This window comes from Grampus griseus (genome assembly GCF_964374135.1).
Source record: "Grampus griseus genome assembly, chromosome: 11".
NCBI lineage: Eukaryota > Metazoa > Chordata > Mammalia > Artiodactyla > Delphinidae > Grampus > Grampus griseus.
The window spans coordinates 91,923,141-91,948,107 of record NC_139005.1 but is presented as its reverse complement, the minus strand read 5'-3'; the positions used below and the strand labels follow the sequence as shown (position 1 = coordinate 91,948,107).

Genomic DNA, 24,967 nt, shown 5'->3' with positions numbered 1-24,967 from the left:
TGGAGGTCCAGATCCCTCCAGAGGCTGTGCTTTGAACCCTATCCCCTGCTGCTTCTCTGCATGGAGTGAGGCGGAATGGTCCAGGGGATTCAGAAAGGGGCTACTGGCCTGTGCAGAGCTGCTTCTCAGACCCAGAACAACCGGCTCCACCCTCTCCTGTTCCATTTTATCTCTGATACCCCTCGCCACACCTGCCATGGTCTGTCTGTCCGCTCCCCTCCACTAGGACAATTCCCCCCTCAGAGTCTGTCCTTATCCTCCATGCCCCAGATCCTGGTACAGGGCCTGTCCCTGTGGGTGTGTGCTGGAATGAACAATTGGACAGGTTGCATCTATGTGTCTTGGGCACGGGGCCGGGGGGCGGGGTGGCGGTGACTCGGACCAAGGCAGTGGGAATAGAGGTGGAAATCACGGGCCTGGGTGTTGACTGGCTGTGGGGAAGGGAGACCAAATCTGGAGAACTGGCTGCCGGGTCTGGGCACAGGTGACCCCTGTGTGGTGGCCATGCACACTGAGACAGGGGACATGGATAGAGGACCAGGGTGAGGGGCCCAGCAGGCTGCTGGAAGCCCTGGTTCAACACAGCGGTTTAAGGCCTAGAATAGGGGGCATTATACCAGGGGAGTGGGCCCACCTAGAAGCAGGTGGAGACTCTGCAGAACACAGATAGTAACTGGGAAGGACAGTTGGCAAGGATGATGTGGAGTTGCAAGGATTCGAGGACTGGAAAGTCACAGCAATGGAGGCCATTTAGCTTAGGGGCAAACTGCGGCCACAATAAAGTGACGAAACAGAGCTACAGAGAGTTCGGGTAACCTCAGTACACTGTGTCCCACCCTCTGTTAAATTTGGGGGTGCTTAAAATTATAAAGCTTCAGTTAACCTGAAAATTTCATCTTCTCCCGAATGACTCATTCTCCATGTGTTAAGGATAATAAGCTCCGTGCTGCTTATATAATGACTAGCTGGGGTTATTTCCAGTAGGAATGACCTACAATAGAAAACGCCTTAGAGCTTTCCCTTATCTGACATCACACCCACCCTGGGTGTGACAGGGCAGTTTGCTCCCATTTTCCAGATGAGATGACTGAGGCCCCGACTGGAAGGAGGCCTTGAGCAGTGCCAGGACCAAATAAGTGCATTGCTCTGTTGTTCAGCCCACTGTGTGGGGTGGGGGCTTCTTCGGGCCGTGATCCCTGGAGGCAGCGAGCCAGGGAGTGGACACAATCCAGTGCAGCTGGTGAGACAAGGCTGGCAATCTTCTGTTCCTGACACCGAGGGGGTGCTCAGCAAATATTTGCCAAGTAGACAAAAATTTCATCATCCCCGTTGTCCGATGTTGCAAGTTCCTGCCTGGAACACATGGGGCGGGTGGGACAGGTGCTGGCAGAGGCCTGGACTCTGCAGGGAGTGGTTAAATAATTATTTTGGGAGTTCAGACATGCAGGAGGCAGGGCAGGGCTCAGGGTGGCCCTGGGTCTCTCCTAGCCAACTCCTGCAAAGTTAAGCCAAGCACAGCTCCGAGAAACCTAGAAAGGCACGTCTCCATCTCCCTTCTCCCGCTTCTGAACCTGTCCAGATCCATGGAGAACCTTCCCAGGAGGAAAAAGCCCCAGCTCAAATCAGCTGGGGTTCCTTGCTAGAGGGGTAGGGATGGTGGGTCTGGGGAGCGGGGTGGGAGCCTAACCAAATCTCCTTGCTTCAATCTCATGACTCAGCTCAAGGTGTCTCCTTGTGGAGGCTGGGAGACACCTGGCCACCTTCCATGAGCTTGCCATGTGTGTTTCCAAACCCTGAGTTCCACTCCCTTCTCCCTTTGATACTGAAATTGGGAAAACCAACTCAGGTTTTCCTAACCCACTGGAGAGGCTCCTACCCTGAGAATTCGAACTCCAGTTAGGCTCCTCTCTCAAAATAGCTGTGTGCCCTTAGGCAATCACTCAACATCTCTGAGTCTGTTGTAAAATAGATCGTTTCACGATTTCTCTCTAAAAATATACCACGGGCCAGTTTCTCCTTCCTGGCTGGGAGGCTTTTCCAGGGCAGGGACGCAATTCTCATACTCACGTTCCCTGCCCTGCCCTCCGCCCCCAGCCCCCCCCCCCACAATGCTGGAGGTACAGGAGGCACTGAACATGCTGAATAAGTAAAAGCCCTTTAAAAAAGAACAAGAACACTTGATACTGACTCTGTGCCTGCCACCAAGCTAAACAGTTTCTATGGATTCTCTCACTGAACCCCCATATTGCTCAAGGAAGGTACGATTACTCCCATTTTAAAGATGGAGAAACTGAGGCTCAGAGGCTCAGCCATGTGTCCAAAGTCAGGCAGCCGTGCGTGGGGCAACAGAGCCAGAAGCCAGATCAGAGCCTCACGTGTGTTTGCTGACAGACCAAGCTCCTTGAAGAGGCAGAGACATTTCCAGCAGAGAAGATGAGGTCTGTCTGAAACCAGTGTGAAAGGAAGGAAGTTTCTAAACTGTTAAATTCAGCCCCCAGGGGAAGGGGTTTATGATGGGCAGACAAGAGTCCCCTCCACGTGGGGATCCCTGTCTACAATGGTCCCGACTGCTGTGGTCAAGTGTGGCCACTGCTCCTACAGCATTGGTGCTTAACGGGGGGGGGGGGGGGGGGGGGTGAGTTTTGCTTCTCGGGGGATATCTGGTCATATCTGGAGACATTTTTAGTTCTCACAACTGGTTGGTGCTGCTGGCATCTAGTGGGTAGAGGCCAGAAACGCTGCTAAACATCCTCCAATGCACAGAACAGTACCTACAACAACAAAGAATGATCCAGTCCAAAGATCAGTCATCCTGAGTTTGAGAAACCCTGAGCTGGAAAGATGGGACTCAGCACGGGGCTCCTGGCCAAGTCCTTGTCTGAAATCCCTTCTTCTGAAGTACGTATTGTTCCCATTTTATAGATAAGAAAGCTGAGGCTCAGAGAGGTGGGGGACAGGATTCTGTCCTGTTGGTCCCCCACAGATCCTGTGGTCTTGGGAGACACAACTCAGCCTCAGAGGAAATGTGTTGGGGACTGTAGGTGAGAAAGAGTAAATTCTGAGAAATCTGGGTCTGGTTCCAGCTCTGCTGTGAACCCATCAAGTGACCTTGGGTAAGTCACTGCCCCCTCTGGTTTTTTTTCCTTCTAGGGTTCCCCCCAGTGCTGGCTGACACCTGGCCCTTTGCTACCAAGAGGGGCCCCGGGAGCTGGAACATGGGGAGGGGTAACCCAGAACCCAGGTTCTGACAGGGGGAGCCTGGGGTCTTCTCAGACACCCATGTCTACCTCTGCACAAAGACAAATGCAGAGGGAGAACAGAGCCCCTACTGGGGAAGCCTTGGGGGAAGGGTTCTCCTTGAGCAGAAAGGATCAAACCCCCAGACGGCCCACCCCCGTGGAGCTCCCAGAGCTTAGCTTCCAAGTGTGACTCTCAGAGTCGAGAGCTAGATTCTCCTCCGATTTGGCTAAACTCTGCCCTTCTCCGGAACATCCTGGCTGGGCTGACAAGTACTCCACAGCGTGGGACAGCTTCCCATTAAGTTCTGGAACCATCTCTGTCTTGAAATGAGATGTATGGCTTACCTGCAGGGGGTGTTTGGGTGTGATTCCAGACAGAGCACAGCAGATGCACCTTAAATAGCCCAGAAGCCAGAAGGGAGACCCCAGCCATAGAAGTAGAAATAGAAGACAGTTCGCTGGGAGACATTCAGTCACAGGACTGGAAGGGCTCTGGGACCCCAGCACCGCTCAGAAGGCAGGGACAGCGTCCTCAAGACCCTCCGGCTCCACGAAGCTCCCTTGCTGGGCATGTTGGAACCACTGGCCAAAGAGCCGAGGAAAGCTGAGGCAGCCTCAGTTAGAAGGATTTAGAACTTGACTGTTTTATTTCCTCAATAGAGGGGAGGTGGGGCTCCAGCTCAGCATCACGTGGGCAGCTCCCCTCCCCCTGTTCCCGCCACCACCTTCTCTGCTGCCTCCACTGAGAGCCCACGAGGCAGCGGAATTGCTGGCCTCTGGGATGTCACCCTATGCACCAGCTGGGTTGGAGGAAGAAACCCTATACTGGTCAAAGCAGAGTCAGAACCACCAGGCTGGGCACTGCTGGTGGCTGGGTGTCACCCGAGCTTCCTGTGTCCCGCCAAGCCTCAGTGGGTCTTCCCCCGGCCCTCGGAGATGACATCCTCGGGCTGGGCGCGCATGTACCACTCCACCCAGGAGCCGTCATAGAGGGGCACATCGGGCTTGCCGCAGAGGTAGGCCCCCAGTGCCACATGACAGGCTGTGACGCCGGAGCCGCACGTGGCCACCAGGGGCTGGGACAGGTCCACCTTCTTGTCCTGGAAGAGGCGGCGGATCTCCTCGGGGCTCTTCTCCAAGCCCTCCTTGGTCATGAATTCCGTGAAGGGGATGTTGATAGTGCCAGGGATGTGGCCGGGTTCGATGCCTGCAGCGGGAGAGCGAGATGCAGGGAACAAATACAAGGGCAGTATGAATGGCCCCTGCAGTACTGAGAGCCTTCCATGCGGCCGCGGCGCTAAACTCTCTGTAAGCATCGTCTCATGCAGTCCTCACAGCCAGGAAGCCTGGGCACTGTTTATAGGAATCCCCGTTCTACAGGCGGAGATGCTGACGTTCGCAACTGTCCAAAGTCACGCATCTAGCAGACTGCTGCCTGGAACTTGAACCCAGGCCTCAGCTCCGAACCCAGGGTGGCTACTGTCAGAGGAGGGCTGTCCCCATACCTCGAACCCCACCAAGCAAGGGAACCTCCCTGCCGGACGGATGTGGCAAATTAGAGGCGCGCTTGGCCAGGTCTGAGGCTGTGGAGTGGGGACGATGGGGACGGTGATATTCGCCACTGATTCAGATGGAGCCTGTACACAAGTCAGCTCAGCCACCCTGACAACAGGCCTGCTGGCTGTTTACTGTTAGCTCCCGTTTTACGAATGAGTAAGCCTCCTTGAGGTAAGCGTTAAGCACCCCTGTAAAGAGCCAGAGCCAGGGAAGCACATGTTAATTTTATCACTTCCCGTTTCTTGAGCGCATCCTGTGTGTGCAAACACGGAACTAAGTGCTTTACACACTTGCTCTCATTTGACCCTCACTTCATCCTTTAAGCTCTGTGCTCTGCCCTGACTTTGACATGCAGAAGCTGCAGTTCCGAGATTAGGTGACCTGCCAGACGTCACACAGCCGCTGCGACCTGGGGCAGGGTTCTGAAGCCAGGTCTGGCTCTGGTTCGCTGCCCTATGTTGCTCCACCCCCCCCCAGCCCCATCCCCACCCAGGGGGCTGAGCTGAAGTGCCCCACAGGTTCAAGGCGGCATCCCTTAGGCTGAACCGTCGTGAACTGCCACCGATGTAGGTTCTAAAATGGTTGGCTGGCATAGCACGGGGAGATCAGCTCGGTGCTTTGTGACCGCCTGGAGGGGTGGGATAGGGAGGGTGGGAGGGCGGGAGATGCAAGAGGGAAGAGATATGGGGATATAGGTATACGTATAGCTGATTCCCTTTGTTATAAAGCAGAAACTAACACACCATTGTAAAGCAATTATGCTCCAATAAAGATGTTAAAAAATAAAAAATGGTTGGCTATCAGCCGTTTCCTGCAGTTTGACCTTATGTCAACAGCTCTGCAGGGCTGCGTGTAGCAGGGACCTTGTGAATTCACCAGATCTCTCTGGGCTATCGACTCCGTCCAGCTACCGGGTTAGTCTTCAGGATGCGCTGGGAGCATGGTGGCCCTCAGGTCACCCCAGACGGTGCCAGGACAGGGTGAACCCAAGCTACTCTAGAAACAAAGCAGAAGCTCCATCCGACCCCGACGCAGGGGAGTGGGGGATGCCCTTCAGGGAGAGCTTCCCAGAGGAGACGGCAACATCCTCGCACCCGCCTCGAAGCAGACACGAGACAAACGGCTGGGGGATTACTGGCTGTTCACTGCAGGTAAAGGTACTGGAGTTCAGTGCCTGGCTGCTTCCTGAGATCTGGGGCAAGGCAGCCATTCGAAGGTTCCATTTCCCCTTCGGTATGATAACAGTACCCGTCTAAAAAGCTCACACCAAAGGGGCCACTGACCCACCTGCGTTGTGGGGACCCCTCCCCACCTCTGCTCCTTGCCCGGGGAACCCAGCCCATGGGCAGAAGGCCCTGCCCCAACCCAGGCGGGCAGCCACGCTCTATTCAGTTTCCGCTCCAACCTGGGGCAGCTACCTCTCTCTCTACTTAGCACCCCTCTATCCTGCCCTCTGCAAGGCTCTGGTCCCTCTGAGGGCCTTTCACTCTCCACCCCAGACTCCACTTCCCCGGCTTCATCCTCCTCAGAGATGGTCCTACACCTGGTCAAGCCCCCTCTCTTTGGGGCTCTTCCTCAACCGGGCCTGCCCACCCCTCCTATTTGGCAGTGACCCCTATATCCATAGTACTGGGGTGGGGCTGTTTGGGTTCTCACACTTATACTGGGCCCCCTGGGTTCCCAACTAGTTTGGGGTGGAGGTGGGACAAGTATTATTGCCCGTACTTTAGAATAACGCCAGTGAGGCGACTAGAAAGCAATTCTCGGCCCCCACCCCACACTGTGGCCTTTAAAGGCAAGGGCGAGGCGAGGGCAGTGCTCAGGATGCCCCTGACCCCGAACCCCAGGGACCTCCCGGGCCCCTTGCACATCGGGGTTACCTTCTCGGGGCTCGGGCTCGGTGCCCCGGAAGCGGCCAGCGGCGCGGGCGTCCACCACCTGGAAGCGCCGGGATTCGAGGTTCTCCTTGATGTCCTCGTACGTCTTGACGTAGGCGGGGTCCAGCACCGCGTGGAACTCTGAGGGCTCTGGGCGGCTCTTGCCTGCACTCAGCGGGAGGCCCTGGCGCAACCAGTTGCGGAGGCCGCCGTCGAGAAGCGACACGGTGCGGTGGCCGAAGGCGCGGAACATCCACCAGACACGCGGCGCCGAGTAGAGGCCCTGATCGCTGGCGTCGTAGACCACGACGTGGGTAGAGGCGCTCACGCCCAGGCGGCCCGCGTACTCGGCAAAGTGCGCAGCCCTGGGCAGCATGTGGTCGTAGGGCGACGTGCGGTCGCTGCACTGGTCGATGTCAAAGAAGGCGGAGCCCGGGATGTGTCGCTCCTCGAACTCGCGGTGCGCGTCGCGGCCCAGCTTGGGCAGGTACCAGGAGGCGTCGAGCAGCTGCAGGGGCTGCCCGGCCCGCGGGGCCCGGAGCGCTTCGGCCACCCACTGCGCCGACACGAGCGCGCGGAAGAGCTGCTGCGAGGCCATGGCGGCGGCGACACCGGGGCTGCAGGTCTGGCCGACAAGGAGGATGTCAGGAGGGAATCGAGTAAGAGGCCGGCCGGGCCGGGGGTGGGAAACGCCTATGTCGTTGGGACTGGGGCGGGGCTGTGGCCAGGGCCGGAAGGGGCGGTGGAGCCCAGGGAGGTCAGAGTCCAGGGAATGCGGAAAACCAGCGGTGGTGAACCCGGAAGCAGACGTCGGTCACCGGGACCTCCTCTGTTTTCCTGCCAAGCCTTGTATATATACACAGAGCAGTGACCGAATGAACGTGACCCCTTGGCGGGGGCCCTCACCGGTGCTTGCTGCAGGGTGGGTAGGGAGAGGGCCCAAGCAGGGGAAGGCCCCACTGGCACTTTAAGGCAAGTAGGGGCAAAGTCCCTCCCTAAGACGTAGCTCAGCTTTGCTTGCAATCAACCAAGGTCCCTGGTGGAATTCACTCATTCATCAATCATTTATATAAGCAGCCTCCGAGGAATAGCAGCTGGAATTGCCTGAGTCCTCCCTATGTGCCCTTTAATTCTCACACCTTACACCACTGCAGGACACAGGGGAGGCTCTCAATTATCTCTGCATGAGTAGCCTCAAGAAGGTTGCTTTTCTCCTCACTGTTTCACAGAGGGGACACTGGAGTTCACAGAAGTGCACTAACTTGACCAAGGTCAACAGCTAAGAAGTAGTGGTGGTGCCAGGCTTCACACCAGGCAGTCCAGCAAGGTCAGATTTTGCCCCTGGAGTTTCCTCTCTGGAAATAGTGACTTAGGGCCTCACTCCCTCCCCGCCCCTCCTCTCCCTTGCGGGCCAGTAGCGCAGAGTACAGCAGTTCACCAGCGCACCATGACAAGTCAACTCACGGCCTTCCAGGGCAGAGGTGCTCCAGAGATGTCCCAAACGTGCAAAGCGCCTAGGCAAGCACCTCCCCCCACCCCCCACCCCGCCCACCGTCCGCCCTGTCCAGTAGGTGCCTTTGGGCAGGGTAGAGAAAGGTGCCCCTTCAGCCAGGCAGAGGCACAGCCTCACCAGGGCATGGGGCTGGATGAGTGGAGTGTGAGCTGCAGGTCAGCTCCACTCAACGCCCAGCCATGCACCCCCTGTGCAGGGCGCAACCTTGCATTCGTACCGGGCAGCCCTGGCGCCAAGGGGAAGGGGGTGGGTAGAGAACGGAGCGTGTTGCCGAGTGCCCCTGCGGGCCATATACTAATGAGCACCACAGCCTTCAGTAGTGACTGTGGGGTTGCCTGTTTCTGAATAAGACCACTGGTGGCTAGAGATATGCCTTGCCCTCGGTCACAGATCTGGTCAGGGGCAGCCTCAGGATTTGCAACCAGGTTGCAACTTCTCAGGCTAGACTTCTTCCCCAGCCCCAGGTCAATGACGACCAGGGCCTAAGGAGTCCACAGCGGATTACCTGGTGCCCAGCGCCCTCCTGCAGTCTCGCTGCAGCCTGGCTTTTGGGAACCATGTTTTCCACGTGGCCAGGCCCTATGCTGGACACTAAGAAACTCTTGACTTTGTCCGGCCCTGGGAGTTAAGGCAGCCACAGGCCTGCTCAAGAGACAACATAATTGCAGAATTTCTGGAATTCAGTGGGAGCACAGGGGGGCCGCTAGCTCAGTCTGGGGTGGGAAGGCGGGGGAAGGTGGGAGGAGGGGAAGTCCAAACTGATTTGCTGCAGTCAAACTGGAAACCACAGTTTGACCTTCAGGGTGAGGCTGCCGAAGAGGCTTTGGCTAAGGGGCGATCTCAGTGCAGTGCCTGTGGATTCCGCTGCAGCTAGATAATTTTGGGGGATACAGCGGGCCCCTACTTGAAGACCCCATTGTGAACCACAGCGGCCCCTGCCCCCTCCCCATTCTTGGGGCTCCTTGCTGTTTTCCCCGAGGATCCATTTAGAGTGGAAAGAACCCTGATTTTGGAGCCAGAGCCCCTCCAAATCAGTGCAAATCCACTCCCCTGCTTAACTAGGAGTGTGAAAGCGGGTATGTGAGGGTCCTTGCGCCATTTCCATTTCTTATAGTGGAGCTTCCAACCTTCACCTCTTACAGTGAGGGTTAAATAATGAACGTTGAGGCGCCACCATAATGCCCTGCATATGGCTGGTTTTAATCATCATTAAAAACAGCTTCGGGCTTCCCTGGTGGCACAGTGGTTGAGAGTCCGCCTGCCGATGCAGGGGACACGGGTTCGTGCCCCGGTCCGGGAAGATCCCACATGCCGCGGAGCGGCTCGGCCCGTGAGCCATGGCCGCTGAGCCTGCGCGTCCCGAGCCTGTGCTCCGCAATGGGAGAGGCCACAACAGTGAGAGGCCTGTGTACCGCAAAAAAAAAATCCCATTATTTCTTCAAAGTTACTTCATAGGTGGCTCATCCTGCCACACAGACACACAGACACACAGACACACACACACACACACACAAACACACACACACACACACTGCCCCCTATGCTGGATTGGCAGTTCTCAGAAAGGACCGTGGGAGGTAGAGGAGGTTCCGGAAGAGCAGGCTGTGTGTGTCACTGAAGGGTGTGGACCAGGTCCCCAGGCCCTGCTCAGGGAGTCGAGGACCCCAAGACAAGCAGGACAGCCCCAGGCCCGTCTCCAGAGTGTACACAACTGTGCTAGGGGAAGGGTGAGTCCCAGGCTGCAATCTGGGGTGGGCCCTGGAATAAGAGGGCTCCAGTCAGACTGGGCATTCTGCAAGGCCTTCCCCAGTCTCGCCCTTCCTGGCACCCTCTCTCCCTTCACTGCAAAGCACAGAGCTCAGAGGACTCCCTGGGTAAATGCTTATCAAAGTATGAATGTTTGCAACTTTCGGTGAGAATATAATTGTTTCAGAATAAAAAGCATTTTTTAAAGGGGGATGAGAAGAGCATTCCAGGCATGTATAACAGCATATGTAAGAGCTGAGTAGGGGCAGTGGTGTCCCCGCCAGCTCGCAAGAACCAGTTGTTAGATTTGCAGGAATTAGGCCAACTGGCTGTTAAACACAGCCACCGTTAAAAGTTAAATTATATACATTCACAATGAAATAGGTTAAATTAAGGACAAAGGCAGTGTTTTAAAAGTACGTGGCTTCAGGGATGAGCAAGGTAAACAAAAAAGGTAGCCCCTGCCGGGTGGGTTTCCCATCGGGTTTAACAAGCAGCCTGGCCTCACCGCCACCGCGGGCCGCTAGGCAACTCGCTGGGCCTCTCTCTCTGGTCTTTAAATAAGTTTCTGGCCTACTCCGCAGGCTTGTTGTGGGAAGTAAGCGACACCCGTGGGAGTACCCAGTAAAGTGCCTCGCCAAGGAGGCCTTGACAAATGTTAGCTCCGTTTCACTCTAGCAAGTTCTTTGCCAGTTTGTCCTCCTGGAGCCTCTGGGTCAGCTGGCCTCCCTGGCTTCTCCGTCAGGCTTTATTAGTCCTCCTCCGTCCTACCCTCTCCGCTAGCACCAGGTGATCCCGCCCCCCCGTCCCCCTCCCCCTGCCACTCACCCCGACCCCACCCTGCGGGCCGCCCCCAGCTGCCGCGGACAACCGTCGTTAGAGTGAAGCCAGGGGCGTGCCTTCCCTCCGAGACTGCGGCCCCCTGCTCCGCTCAGGCCCCGCGGGGGAGCCCTGAGCCGCGCACCCGGACGATCGACCTCCCCCTAAAGAAAGGCAAGCGCAGCGCCGCAGCAGTTACCCCAGTCTCGGGCTCCCGGCTTCCGGGTTCGGCCATGGCCCAGCGCAGAGGGCCCCCTCCCCGCGCTCTCAGCTGTCCCCCGCTCCCGCCACCAACCTGCGGCCGGCCAAAGGGAGGAGACTCCGGCACAGCCCACCCCGAGGCCACTCGGAACCCTCAGCTGCCGGCGCCTTCCACTGGCCAGGCCGTGGGGGGGGGGGGTGCCCGCGCCGCCCAGCCCCGCTCCGCACCGCCCCCGCGCCGCCCGGCGCCCCCGGCGCATCCTCGGGGGTCCGAGAGGCGCACGAGCCCGGGAGGTGGCCGGGGGCGGGCGCGGCGCGGCGTCGGGGGCGCGGGGCAGGGAGGGCGGCGCGCGATCCACCCCCAGGCGGCGGCGCGATGGTGTGGGCCGGCCGGGGAGTTACGGGCTCAGGGTTTGAACCTGCCAACTTCTCCAGCCCGCAGGGGTGAGCGCCGGGGCGGCGGCAAGGGCGAGTGAGTGCGGCGGCGTGGGGCGGAGGCAGGCGCCCGGGCCGCTCGGGATTGGGCCGCCGACCGGACCACCTGCCACCCAGGGGAGGGTCCCGGTGGCGAGAGCGGGGTGGGGTGCCCCGGGAACCCTGGACCCAACTGGGGCAGAGGGCACTGGACCGGGCCGGACTCAGGCATTCAGGAGGCGGGCGAGCCCAGGTTGCTGAGAGGCCGCAGGAAGGTTTGCTAGACGAGAGGCGGGGGCGAGGGCGAGGGCGTGTGCGAACCCTTCCCCATGCGCCCACTCCCCTACACTACCAGGAAAGGAGGCTCTAAGCCCAAGATGCCTTCTTCCCCCATCTTGGACATCTTTTCGCCGCACTCTCTGGCAGGATCCTGAGGGCGAGTATTGTAGCTTCTGGGGCCAGACACCCTCCCCGCCAACTCGTCCATCTGGAGCCCGCTTGCCCCAGCCCCTTCTGCGCGGGAGGGGTAGCAGAGAGCGGCGGAAGCAGGCTTTCCTTAGGGAATCTGCAAACCTAACCCCACTGCCTGATTGCTGTAAACACGACACCCGTGGGGGAGTGCAGTGGGCAAAAAGCTCCTCCTCCCAGGCCCCACCCCACTGAACCCACAGTCCTCATTGCCGGTCTCTTTCCTGGTTCCCACCCGCGCCAGGTGATACGGAGAGCTGAAACCATGGTTCAGCAGGTGCTGTACCGGGCGCTGGTCTCCACCAAGTGGCTGGCGGAGTCCGTCCGGGCTGGCAGGCTGGGCCCTGGCCTTCGAGTGCTGGACGCCTCCTGGTACTCGCCGGGCACCCGCGAGGCCCGCAAGGAATACCTAGAGCGCCATGTGCCCGGCGCCTCCTTCTTTGACATAGAGGAGTGCCGGGACAGAGCGTCGCCCTACGAGATGATGCTGCCCAGCAAGGCGGGCTTCGCCGACTACGTGGGCAGCCTGGGCATCAGCAACGACACGCACGTGGTGGTGTACGATGGTGACGACTTGGGCAGCTTCTATGCACCGCGGGTCTGGTGGATGTTCCGCGTGTTTGGCCACCGCACCGTATCCGTGCTCAATGGTGGCTTCCGGAACTGGCTGAAGGAGGGCCACCCGGTGACATCTGAGCCCTCACGCCCAGAGCCAGCTGTCTTCAAAGCCACACTGGACCGCTCCCTGCTCAAGACCTACGAGCAGGTGCTGGAGAACCTCGAATCGAAGAGGTTCCAGCTGGTGGATTCACGGGCCCAAGGGCGGTACCTGGGCACGCAGCCGGAGCCAGATGCAGTAGGTAGGTGTCCCCGTGGTGGGGATGGTCCCTGGGGAGCAATGCCCAATGGAGAGATGGGAAGTAGGATGTCTGAGACCCTCTCCAGGTTTTGCCCTCAGTACCCCCATGCGGGCCTCAGTCTTTACATCTGTAAAATGAGAGGGTAGAGCCCAACCTAAAGGCTTTTCAAGCTCTGATGCATGAGGACGTACACATGTGTTCCCATAGCCACATGCTAAGGCGCGACCTAGCATCTGTGTGGAGTGGCATCAGCAGAGGTGACTGATGACACATCCACCCACATCCATGCCCAGGCGCTAGCTCCACCACATGCCCAAAAGTGTCCGTGAGCCACACATGCGTCGCTGAACAGAAGCTTCCTCAGGACCTCTCTAGTTCTTCAGAAATTCTTAGAGACATGAACAATGCTCTTCCCCAGCACCCCATCCCTCCCTCCAGCTCTCCTGGACCCCCTGACCTTCCTTAAGTTACTTGCTCAGTTAAGTGGCAGTGTTAGGATTTGAACCCAGTGCTGTCTAGTTTCAAACCAGTGCTCTAAACCAGGATGCACCATCATTCTGTCCACTCCCCACCTCCCAGGGCCAGCAGGGACCCCTTCCGCTAGGCATCTTTAGGGAGATGGCTCATGAGTTCTCTCCTTTGGACAAAGGGTGTGTGTGTGGGGGGGGAGGGTTCTACACTGCTGGAGGTGGGGGGAGTCTCAGGAGAGGAAATGCTGAGTTCTAGCTAGAAACTCCTAACAGAGAGGACCACAGAAGTCTTGCCATCACCCCTTCTGGGCGCCCTCCAGCCCCTGCCTGGACACTGCTGGTGGCCAGGACCTCACGGCTCTCAGGGCCTCTCGGGGCCCAGGCTGGCTGAGCCCTCAGGATGGCAGGAGGGGGCTGCGGCTCTGTCCTCAGTCAGGGCGCCTCTGTGGAATCCAACTGCTGTGCAACGTTTGGACTAACTTGTTGAAAAATCCCTTCCTTTCTGCGCCTCTGAGGAGAGAGCGCTGTGAAAGCTGCGTCCAACACTCTTAGAGCTGGAGGGCCTGAAAGGTCACCTCATTAGTCAGAAGAGAGGCTGTGGTGCACAGAGGAAGGAGGAGGTCAAGCCCACTTGGGTAGTTAGTGGAAAGCGCGGGGCTCTGCCCTTCCCATCGTGGCTTTCTCCGAGCCCCGTGTTCTTCCTGCCCAGCTTGCTCTCTGAAGTTCTGGAGTTGAAGATTCAAGTTTGTTTAGCACCTTCCAGAGACTCCTGGCACGGAGCCCCTGCAGCCTCCTCCTGGCCTTGGTTCAAGGCACCTTCACTCCTTGGGACTTAAGCTGCCGCTGGAGGGAGGAGAGGTGGAATTGTTTCTCTAGCTGCTCGCCATCTTGCTCTGAAGCAGACAGAATAAGTAAAGGGAGAGTTTAGATATGCCAGATCCCATCTCCTTACTCCCATTTTAGAGATGAGGAAACTGAGGCTCAGAGAGGGGAAAAGCCTGCGGCTGCAGGTAAGACCTCCTGAAAGCCCCGAATCCTAAAGTCCCTCCCCCTCTCCGTGGCCGCTTCCTCCCTCCTCCAGTGCCCATCTGGAGACCAGGGAGCATGGATCCCAGTTTAAGCCCTGCTCCTCCTCTGTGCTGGGACCTCAACCAGCTAATTGCTTGGCCTCTTTGGGTTCCCTTATAAAGTGAAAAGAGTAATGCCAGCCCTACCCACCTGGCTGTGTATTTATTAAATGCAGCAGTGGCTGGAAAGGTATTTTGAGAAGGATGAGGACCTGCGCAAAGGCCGGGCTGCTTGGAAAACCTCCCGTACAAGACATTTGGGGAATATTAGGGCCCGTGAGGCTCTGCTGAGTTCACAGTCCCCTGCTTGTGGTGGGATCACAGAGGCACCCCGTGGGCTCAACTGTCCAGATGTAACATCCAGGGAAGTGTGGGTGTCCCTGGAAGGAAAGACCCCCAAGAGGAGCTGGAAACAGGGCCTTAGAAACCCGACAGCCACTTCCTGCCGCTTTCAGGCGAGTAACTTCCCCTCTGGCCTCAGTTTTGTGCCCCCAGTGCCTTCAGTCCTGTTTGTAAGGGGCAAAAGGTGAGAGTCAGACAGACCTGAGTTTACATCCTGGTGTGGCCTCGGGCAGTTCCCTCCACCTCTGAACCCTCCTCCTAATGAAAGGGACACCACTTACCTTGTAGGAGCCTTGGGGAAAGGGAGGGAACAGAGGTGGGAGTTGATCCAGCTCAGTGTCTTTATAAACTTATTCTCTTTTCCTCCCCACCGCCCACCCCAGGTGGGGGGTCCATGAGGGTGAAGAGGGAGGGTATTGACCCCCTAATGCGTACTATTATTTGCAGGACACTTTATATACGTTCTCCCCCGGGTACCTACAGCAGCCCGACAGGGGAGGCAGGCGGGGGTTCAAAGTGGTCCCACTTTGCAGGTGGGGAAAGGGAGCAGAAACTTCTCTGTCCAGACACAGAGGCCAAGACTTGACCCCAGTCGCAAGATCAAAGTGGTGTTATTTCCCAAGGCCACTGCTGTGTAAGCAAACACGGGGATGGGGTTGGAGGGTGGCGGGGAAAGGTCATAGCTTCCAGGTGTTGCTTCATGTCGCATCATGGGGTTGTATGGCTCCTGCCTGTGTCTCCTCCCAGGGATGGGGACTGGGGTGGGGGTCAGGGAGAGTGCTGAGCAGCTTCCCAGCCGCCAGGGTTGGGGGCTGCCCACTGGGGCTGCCTGCACTGGGTTCCTTAGTGTCTTTAGGACGAAAGCAAGGAAGAGCTACACAGGTTTTCCTGACCTTGAAAACCCATACCTGTCAGTGACCCGAGGGATGCTAGTTCACCAACTAGACCAGCATCTCCTTGCCCAAAGCTTGAACATCAAGTCCCAGACCTCTGAGCAGGCATCAGGAGAGGTCATCTCAGCCATTCCCCTGCTTCAGCCACTCTTTCCAGGAAGGCTCAGGCTTTGGGGTTGGGCACACCTGACTGCACATCACACCTGTGCTGTGTGTCATGGGGCAAGTTACCTCACCTCTCTGGGCCTGGGCCCCCCATTCGTGCCAGGAGGCTCATCTCTCTCCCCAGCTCAGTGAGGATTGAGGACGATAAAGTTCTTGAGATAGCCCACTGTCTGGTGCCCGAGGTTTTGAGCGTGGTGGCACGCCTGCTGGGGCCAGGGAGAGCCACAAGCCTGTAGCTGAAGGTGGACTTGGAACAGCAGCAGGAGCCCTTGTCCCTGGGCGCCAAGCGCCTTTCCCCTCGTTGGCTGTTGGCTGTTCTCCGAGGTTCTCTGGCCAAGTTCATCTCAGCCCTTCCCCCATGAAGGCGGCCAGTTCCTGCTCATTTAAATTCCTCAGACAGGTCCTGAGCCTTCCCTGGCAGAAAGGGAAGGCTCCCACCTCCCGATGCTGGCCCAGTGTGGGGGCTGGAGTCTGTAGAACGCCCTGCCCCCAACTTCTTTACTCAGAGTGGTGCCTTTTATTAATTAGAAGAAAACAATAAAACTGTTTCATCAGGGATGGGTGGAAAGAAACAAAACAGCGTTCAGGACTCAGCAAACACTTGTGCTCTTCAATGCACTTAAATCCAGCCCATGGCCTGGGTACTGAAACTTTTTCTTTTTGTGGTGGGATTTCAGTTCCCCGACCAAGGGTTGACCTGGGCCCCAGCAGTGAAAGCATGGAATCCTAATCACTAGGCCACCAGGGAACTCCTTGAAATATTTTAAAGTTGGGTTTCTTGGAAAAGAACACCTTTGAAGCCAACAGACCAGTTGCCCTTCATTGGTAGGGTCAGTACACACACATCTGATCTTAGATCAAAGTTTCCTGACAAAAAGTGAAATCACAACAGGAAGAAATCACTATAATTTTATAAGTCAGGGGACTTCCCTGGTGGCACAGTGGTTAAAAATCTGCCTGCCAATGCAGGGGACATGGGTTCGAGCCCTGGTCCAGGAAGATCCCACATGCTGCGGAGCAACTAAGCCCGTGCGCCACAACTACTGAGCCTGTGCTCTAGAGCCTGCGAGCCACAACTACTGACCCTGTGTGCCACAACTGCTGAAGCCCGCACGCCTAGAGCCCATACTCTGCAACAAAGGGAAGCCACTGCAATGAGAAGCCCGCTCATCGCAACGAAGAGTAGCCCCGCTTGCCGCAACTAGAGAAAGCCCGCGCGCAGCAACAAAGACCCAACGCAGGCAAAAAAAAGGAAAAAGTTAAAAAAAAAAAAAAAAGGGAAATCCTTTTAAAAAAAAATTTATAAGTCAGGACATCTAGTCAATCAAAGGAGCGCTTGATTCGCGCCAGCACATTTTGAATCGTCTTTGGCCTCGGGGTGAGGAGAATGGGACTTTGCTGGCATGATTGCTCACCTCCTGGGTGCCCACGGTCATTAGGGGTTTTCATCTGCAGAAGCTGACTTCCCAACAAGCCTGTGAGGAAGGTGGAGTTATCTCCCCATTTCAAAGGTGGGGAACCGAGGCTCAGACGTGCAGGACATGCCTGGCTGCACGCTGGTGCCCTGATTACCCCCGGTCAGGTCCTTTCCCTCCCACTGCTGCCCAGTCTGGTCCTGCCCTGCCCCACAGTCTGGGTTAAGTGGGGAATTTTGGAGGAAGGGGAGCCCAAAGAGACACCCCAACCTTCCTCGGGCCCCCCTCCCAGTGCCCAGTCTGCCAGGGTGTAGGGCGCTTGGGGACAAGGAGTGACCTAGGCCTTGGGTCTGCACGTAGCACCAGTTCTGGCCATGGCCCAGCCCCATTTGCCCCACATGCTGGCTATTCTGAAGGCAGATTTGGCAGGGGGCCTTCCTGGGTGCAGAGTAGGTTCTGGAATGGACCCTGGAGCTAGCCTAGCCCCCATTCTGCTTCCGTCAAAGCCTCTCAGGGCTGCTAGGAAGGTCCTGAAGGGACCACACTGCCCCCATTCTCACCTGTCCCCCGTCGTAGGTGGGGAAGTGGTAGAGAAGCAGCAGCATCTGAGGGTGGCTCGGCCAGCTGTAGTAAGTCTGTGCTTTACCCTATACAACAGCCCTTACACACGCAAACACTCATTCCCACTTTACCCACGGGGACACTGAGGCTCAGAGAGGTTATGTGACTTGCTTGAGGTCACCTTGCCAGTAAGTGGCAGAGCTGGGATTTGAACTTACGTCTAAAACCAAGTCACAGGCTCTTTCCACACTGTGTGCTTGACAGGAAAACCACGGGCCTCGGTGTAACCCTGGATCTGCCTTTGCCTCTCTGTGGCCTCAGGCTAGCCTTTCCACTTTGCCAAGCCTCGGTGTACTCATCTGTAAAATGGCGTGACATTATATTTAGTGAATTATGTGGTTATGTGTTTAACCTCTATCTTCCTTGCTAGACTAACCTCCCTGAGAGCCTGGGCTGTGTCTCCCCTTCACCACCGTGTTCTCAGCAATAGCCCATAGCATTTGCAGTCATCATCCCATTTGCTGTTCTCCACAACCCTATGAGATAGGTACGTACCACTGAGCCCATTTTACAGAAGAGAAAACTGAGGTTCAGAGAAGTGAAGCAGTTTGCCCAAGGTAAAGGTTAGTAGATGGTAGAGCCAGGACTCCTCCCTGTCCTCTCAAGCAGGTAGAACATTCCTGCTTCAAGGCAGATTTTGGTGTGGGGGGGTGGTGTCATGAGCACTGGATGTAGGTAGCGCTGGAATAAATTGAGCTCTGAGAAGGGCAAAGATGTTATTTTTATTTGCAAAGCTCCCTCTCCTTATAGCCAAGGAGATTGTGACCTCCAGGCCCCACTTACCCCCATCCACTGTGTCGCTCCTAACCCTGTCCTTCCCTTTGTCCTCTACCCCTGCCCAGGACTGGACTCGGGCCACATCCGAGGCTCAGTCAACATGCCCTTCATGGACTTCCTGATGGAGGATGGCTTCGAGAAGAGCCCGGAGGAGCTCCGTGCCATGTTCGAGGCCAAGAAGGTGGACCTCGCAAAGCCCATCATCGCCACATGCCGAAAGGGTGTCACTGCCTGCCACATCGCCCTGGCCGCCTACCTCTGCGGCAAGCCCGATGTGGCCATCTATGACGGCTCCTGGTTCGAGTGGTTCCACCGGGCCCCCCCGGAGACCCGGGTGTCCCAGGGGAAAGGCGGGAAGGCGTGAGCAGTGGCCTCTCCTACCCTCGCCCACAACTCCTGCCAGTGGAGTGACCCCAGCGTGGCCCGCAGCTGGTCCATGCCTCATCGGCTAAGGAGATGAACAAGTTTTTAGAGTTAATGGGTAGAGCGCTCCTTTTCCCAACAACACTGGAATAAAACTGGCCTTTTCCGAGTAGCTGTGTGAGCCCGTTTCTCCCTTGGTTCCGTCCTTACCCCATGTTTCCTTCTCCTTCAGATTCCTTAGAATCCACCGAGGAAGGGAACCTCCACACCCACCCACACGCTGGGGACACTGCTTTATTACTTAGTTTTGGCAAAGGAAGCCGCCTGTTGCCGCCTGTCAGATGGAGCACGCTGGGACCTTTCCTGGAAGGGGTACCAGGAAGCCAGACAGAGTGAAACCTAGGTTAGCCGGTGCACCATCCCTTCCTGCTGTGGGTCCAGCCCTCTAGGAGGAGGGGGTGGGAGGGGAGACAGCTGGTCTTCACCTGAAATGAGTGTTCAAAGAGGTGTCCCACGGGCCCTGGGGCCTTTCAGAAGAGGTGATGCTCAGAGGCAACTCAGTGTTCCTTGCAGCACTATTTACAACAGCCAAGACACGGAAGCAGCCTAAATGCCCATCAGCAGAGGAATGGATAAAGAAGCTGTGGTGCATATACACAATGGAATATTACTCAGCCATGAAAAAGCATGAAATAATGCCATTTGCAGCAACATGGATGACCTGGAGTTTATCATACTAAGTGAAGTAAGTCAGACAAAGACAAATATCATATATCACTTATATATGGAATCTAAAATACGATACAAATGAACTTATTTACAAAATAGATACAAACTCACAGTCTTCGAAAACAAATTTATGGTTACCAGAGGGGGAAGGTGGCAGGGGGATAATTTAGGAGTTTGAGATTAATATATACACACTACTATGTATAAAATAGATAATCAACAAGGACCTACTGTATAGCCCAGGGAACTCTACTCAACATTCTGTAATAACCTATGTGGGAAAAGAATCTGAAAAAGAGTGGATATATGTATATGTATAACGGAATCACTTTGCTGTACACCTGAAACTAACACATTGTAAATCAACTATACCTCAAAATAAAATAAAAATTCAATTTAAAAAAAAGACACAACATTGTAAATCAACTTATGCCAATAAAATTAAAAAAAAAAAAAAAAGAAGTAGGCCAAAGGAAGGAGGTGGTCTCTACCTGGGGTGCCCTTCCTGGATCAGAATAAGACCCTTTGGGGAGCGATGGGGGGAGGGGCTGGAGAAGCAGCATCAGCCCCTGGGAGGAGGTCTTTGAGCTCTGGCAGCGGGAATCGGGAAGCTACAGGGAAGCAAGTAACCTGGTAGACTGGGACCTATGTGACTGCATTTGGAGTTTCCCGGAAACAGGCTGTCTAAACCCTCCTTTGGGGCTTCAAGATGATTCCAGGCCCCACCTAATGGGGATTCTCTGATCCCAGCTGTCCAGTCTTCCTGGGTTAAGTTTGGACAAGAGGAGTAGGGCCAGGGACCGAGGCTGTCAGTGATGGACCCCAGCCCCTAACCCAGCGCTGGGGCAATCAGGTGCTCTGTTACTGCTGCGGGTGTTGGGTTAGTGGCAGGGGGCTGAGGGACCATGGGGTCTGCAGTGGAAGAGGGCTAGGGCAGTCTGGAACCCTCTTGCCTCCATGCCATCCTTCTCCTACCAGCTTTAGGTCCGTTATTGGAGCCTTTAGGGGCCAAAGAGCCAATCTCAGGGGATGAAGACTCTCCCCCCACCCCTTCCTCCTTCTCCAGTCCCAGAGCTCATTCCATCAACATGTTTACTGAGCACCTACTGTGAGGTGGGCACTGGTCCAGGTGCTGGTGACATGGTAGTGAACACAATCTCCCTCCTCATGTGTGCTTCACATCCTACCTGGGGGAAAGAACAAATGTACATATATATATATATATATATACGGTATAAGATGGTGACACAAGTGCTGTGGGAAAAAAGAGTAATAAAGGGAATGGGGAGTGTGGGGTGGGTTACGATTTTTTGTTTTTAAAGGGTGGTCTGGGAAGGTGAGCAGAGTCCCAAAGGAGGTTGGAAAAGTAAGCCACATAGATATCTAGGGAAAGAAAGTTGAAGCAAAGCGAATGGTCAGTGCAAAGACCCTGAGTCAGGACTGGGCTTGGTGTGTTCAAGAAACAGAGGAGAGGGCTTCCCTGGTGGTGCAGTGGTTGAGAGTCTGCCTGCCGATGCAGGGGACACGGGTTCGTGCCCCGGTCCGGGAGGATCCCACATGCCGCGGAGCGGCTGGGCCCGTGAGCTATGGCTGCTGAGCCTGCGCGTCCGGAGCCTGTGCTCTGCAATGGGAGAGGCCACAACAGCGAGAGGCCCACGTACCACAAAAAAAAAAAAGAAAGAAACAGAGGAGACCAGCATGGCTGGGGCCAAGGGAGTGATCAGGAAAGGGGGAGGAGATGAGGTCAGAGAAGGGGGTGGACATCTATGGTAGGGCCTTGCAAATCAATGGAAGGATGACAGGTTTTACTCTGGTTGAGATGGGAAGCTACTGGAAGGTTTTGATTAGAGGGGTGACATGATCCAAATAAGTTCTAACAAGATCACTTGGCTGCTGAGGTGGGAAAGAGACTTGGTGGATAGACTCTAGGGTTGTCTGCATAATCTCTGCCTCCTGATGTCCACCTCCTGTGCAATCCCCTCCCTTGAGTGTGGGTGGAAACCACAACTTGCTTTTAACCAACAAAATATAGCAATGGTGTGGGATGCTGTCTTATCTTGAGCTGCTATAACAGGACTGGCTGGTTTAAACCACAGAGGTTTATTTCTCACAGTTCTGGAGGCTAGAAGTCCAAAATCAAGGTGCCAGTGGATTTGGTTCCTGGTGAAAACTCTCTTCCTGGCTTCTCATTGATTGTGTCCTCACATGTTGGAGAGAGAGAGGGGAAGAGGGGGAGAGCAGTGCTCTGGTCCCTCTTTCACTTCTTCTAAGGACAGCAATTCCATCATGGGGACCCCTCATGACCTCATCCAAACCTAATTACTTCCCAAAGACCCTACCTCCAAATACCATCACATTGGGAGTTAGGGCTGCAGCATATGAATTTGGGGGGGACACAAACGTTTAGTCTATAATAGTTGACACTTCTGTGATTACAGTACGTGAGATTATAATGCCCATCTTGTGCTGGGCATTTTCCTGTGCTGGCTTGGATGAAGTGAGTGACGTGTTGGAGGCCCACATAGCAAGGAACCGAGGATGGCCTCTGGCTGAGCCCCTCAGTCCAACAAACCATGAGTAACTGTGTCCTGCCAACAACCTCATGGTCTTGGAAGCAGATCCTTCCCCAGTCGAGCCTCAGAGGAGAGCACAGCCCCAGCCAACACCTTGACTGCAGCCTTCTGAGGCTCCAAAGCAGAGAAGCCAGTTAAGCCATGCCCAGACCCTGACTCACGAAACTGTGATAAAGTATGTTAGGCTGCTGAGCCTGTGGTAATGCTGTTACGAAGCAGTAGATAATCAATGCAGGGCACAGGAGCAAAAGAAGGAGACCAGGGAGGAGGCAAATCTGTTAACCCAGGCAAGGGGTGGTGCTGGCTTCTACCAGGGGCCAGGGGGGATGTGGAGGTGGGTAAAGGGGTCTGAGTTTGGTGTATTTTGCAGGACTTGCTGATGAATCACTTATGGGGTTGGCTGAGAATTACAGGTGACACCTCACTCTGTGCCAGGGAATGTGCTGGGCGTTTCACAGAAATGACTAATCACTCCCTCTACTTAATGCTTTGTAATCCCAAGAACATCTTTCACACCTGATGGCGTCTGAGCCCTCTCTGCCTGGCACGGAACCCGGCCTGTGGTGAACACTCAGGGGACATTTTTAGGGGATGAGAGAGTAAACAACACCTGAAGCCCCCTTTTGCCCTCTTAGTACTGGCTCTCCCTGGCCTCTGTTCCCCAGGGTGGGCCTATCATTCCGCTGAGGTAACAGAGCCCTGTGTACAGTGATTGCCATGGCAACTCCAGTGCACGTGGGGGGCTGCCCTCCAGCAACCATCCACTGGTCTCCAGCAGCAGTTGTGCTGCGCAGATCTGCACTCCTGGGTTTCCGCACACACCAGGGTGGTTCACGGTTTTCTGACATTATGAGAGAGAGTGGAGAGGTGAGGCAGGGACCTTGAGGTGGGCCAGGGGTCTGCCAGGACATGGGGCTTCATCTTCCTTCTCTCTATTCAGAGTTGCTTGTGAGTGGAATGCTCAGACCGTAACAGGATCTACTTTCCCTCCCTCCTTGACCCGACGTCTCTTGGGATTTTCTCTCCAAATCAGAAACTGACGTGAGTCTACACTTCCGTTCAAGCCAGTCCAGGCCACCCTGGACTGAGGGTGCTATTGGGGCAGATGGGCAGCTCCTGTGGACACATCAGGTGGGTGGCTGGGGATGGGGAATGGGGACAGGAGCAGAAAGAGAACTTGAAGGAGATAGAAGTGGGGCTTGGTTTCAGCACCACCTGGGTGAGGTCCTATTTCTCTTCTGAGCCTCATTTTCTCCAACTGTGAAAGAGGGTGAGTTAATACTTTCTCCAAACACCTCACTGAGTCCTTGTGAAGAGAGACTAATCTACTAGATGTGAGAATACTTAATACATGAGCTGTATTTGTCATCTCCTGCTGTATAACAAGTCACCCCAAACTTAGTGACTTAAGAAAACATTCATTATCTCATAGTTTCTGTGGGTCAGGAATACAGATCTAGCTTCAACGGGCCATCTGTCTCAGGGTCTCTCACAGCCTGTGATCAAAATATTGGCCAGGGCTTCTGTCTCATCTCAAAGCTCAACTAGAGAAGGGCCCTTTCCATGGCCAGGATTAATTCCTCAGATTGTTGAACTGAGGGTCTCAGTTCCTCTCGAGTTGGTGGCAAGCGGCCCTCAATTCCTTGCCACGTGGGCCTCTCCAGAAGGCGGCTCACAACAAAGAAACTGCTTCCATCAGTGCAAGAAGAGCCGAGAAGAGCCAGAGAGAGTGTGAACAAGACAGAAGTCACAATCTTATAACCTCATCTTGGAAGTGGCATCCCAGCATTTTCACCATATTCTACTGGTTAGAAGCAAGTCAGTAGGTTCAGCCCATACTCAAAGTGATGGAATTACACAAGTGTGTAAATACTGAGGAATTAAGGGTCACTGGGAGCCATGTTACTGCCCACCTCAGTCCACCCTCTAGCCTCCGATGATAAATATCCCTTCCACATGCAAAATACATTCATCCCCTCCCAAGAGCTCCAAAAGTCTCATCCGATTACAGCATCAGCTTCAATTTTAGAATCTGGCCCTAGAAATCGGGTCCAGGTGTGGATGAGGCTCCTTGCGTGTCATTCTTCTCTATCAGTAGATCCGTGAAACTAAGCTATCTGCCTGAACGCACCCAACGTACAATGGTGTGGCAGATATAGGATAAGAGCTATAGATATTCCTGTTCAAAAACGAGGAAAATTCAAACATGAGGTATTCACTGGTCCATAGCAATTCTGAAATCCAGTCAGGCAAATGTTGGACTTCCCTTGATTTTTCAAGGTTTGGAGATAATTGTCCATGCTCTCTGCTCTGCCATATGTATGGACTCTTGCTTTTACTTGATACAATATCTTTTTTTTTTCTTTTTTTTTTTTTAAGGGAGCACATGTTTGCAGCTGAGTAGTTTTCTCAGACTGTTTTCTGCCAGTAGAATTTGGGAGTTCACTGATCTCTTTTCCTTTTGTACTCTCTCTGTCCCTTTCACTCCATGTTGTCAGTATTTTCACCAATATACTTTTCTCAAAAGCTGTGAAACTTACAGGGATTCTCTCCATTAGCCAAAAGTCACATTCTTTTCCACTGGGGCTTCTGTTGACGGAGAGCATCCTTAAACTTGTGAGAGGCCCTATTCCATTAAGAGGATTTTTGAGGCACGTCCTTATCTCTTTAAAGGGCCTTTTGTGGGACTGAATAATACTCTGATCTTTCATCTTTCTAAGGATATAACAAACAGTCACAGCCTTGGCTACATTTTACCAACAGTCCTCTGAAGCTATTTCTTAATTTTAGCATCTTTTGACATCTGGAGAGGATGAGAATTTCCAGAATGACTAAGTCCTGCCTCATTTTTATTTAAC

At 55.1% G+C, this 24,967-nt stretch overlaps 2 protein-coding genes across 5 annotated transcripts; one reads left to right on the top strand and one right to left on the bottom strand.

Moving 5' to 3' along the window:
- Nucleotides 1-3,858: 3,858 nt before the first annotated feature.
- On the bottom strand, nucleotides 3,859-11,121 carry MPST (mercaptopyruvate sulfurtransferase). 2 transcript variants are annotated; one of them, XM_082665364.1, is made up of 3 exons: nucleotides 11,047-11,121; nucleotides 6,677-7,298; nucleotides 3,859-4,446 (listed from the first exon to the last, which is right to left on the bottom strand). In XM_082665364.1, exons 2-3 carry the CDS (start codon nucleotides 7,269-7,271, stop codon nucleotides 4,148-4,150), a joined length of 894 nt encoding a protein of 297 aa, XP_082521490.1. In that variant the 5' UTR covers nucleotides 7,272-7,298; nucleotides 11,047-11,121; the 3' UTR covers nucleotides 3,859-4,147. The 2 variants fall into 2 exon arrangements, with proteins under 2 accessions (XP_082521490.1, XP_082521489.1); XM_082665363.1 differs by having other exon boundaries at nucleotides 10,951-11,063.
- On the top strand, nucleotides 10,790-19,959 carry TST (thiosulfate sulfurtransferase). Of its 3 annotated transcripts, none has more exons than XM_082665366.1 (3): nucleotides 10,790-10,925; nucleotides 12,079-12,694; nucleotides 18,510-19,959. In XM_082665366.1, the coding sequence occupies exons 2-3, from the start codon at nucleotides 12,100-12,102 to the stop codon at nucleotides 18,806-18,808; spliced, it is 894 nt and encodes a 297-aa protein (XP_082521492.1). In that variant the 5' UTR covers nucleotides 10,790-10,925; nucleotides 12,079-12,099; the 3' UTR covers nucleotides 18,809-19,959. The 3 variants fall into 3 exon arrangements, with proteins under 3 accessions (XP_082521492.1, XP_082521491.1, XP_082521493.1); XM_082665365.1 differs by lacking the exon at nucleotides 10,790-10,925 and adding an exon at nucleotides 11,388-11,424; XM_082665367.1 differs by lacking the exon at nucleotides 10,790-10,925 and adding an exon at nucleotides 11,434-11,641.
- The last annotated feature ends 5,008 nt before the right edge of the window (nucleotides 19,960-24,967 follow it).

Excerpts from the sequence above, each read along its gene's own strand:
- TST (XM_082665366.1), top strand. The coding sequence starts at position 12,100 with ATGGTTCAGCAGGTGCTGTACCGGGCGCTGGTCTCCACCAAGTGGCTG. Across the intron at positions 12,695-18,509 it reads GCCGGAGCCAGATGCAGTAG|GACTGGACTCGGGCCACATC; the intron begins GTAGGTGTCCCC and ends ACCCCTGCCCAG.
- MPST (XM_082665363.1), bottom strand. The coding sequence starts at position 10,986 with ATGGCCGAACCCGGAAGCCGGGAGCCCGAGACTGGG. Across the intron at positions 7,299-10,950 it reads GCCGGGAGCCCGAGACTGGG|ACCTGCAGCCCCGGTGTCGC; the intron begins GTAACTGCTGCG and ends CTTGTCGGCCAG. Across the intron at positions 4,447-6,676 it reads CGAGCCCGAGCCCCGAGAAG|GCATCGAACCCGGCCACATC; the intron begins GTAACCCCGATG and ends CTCCCGCTGCAG.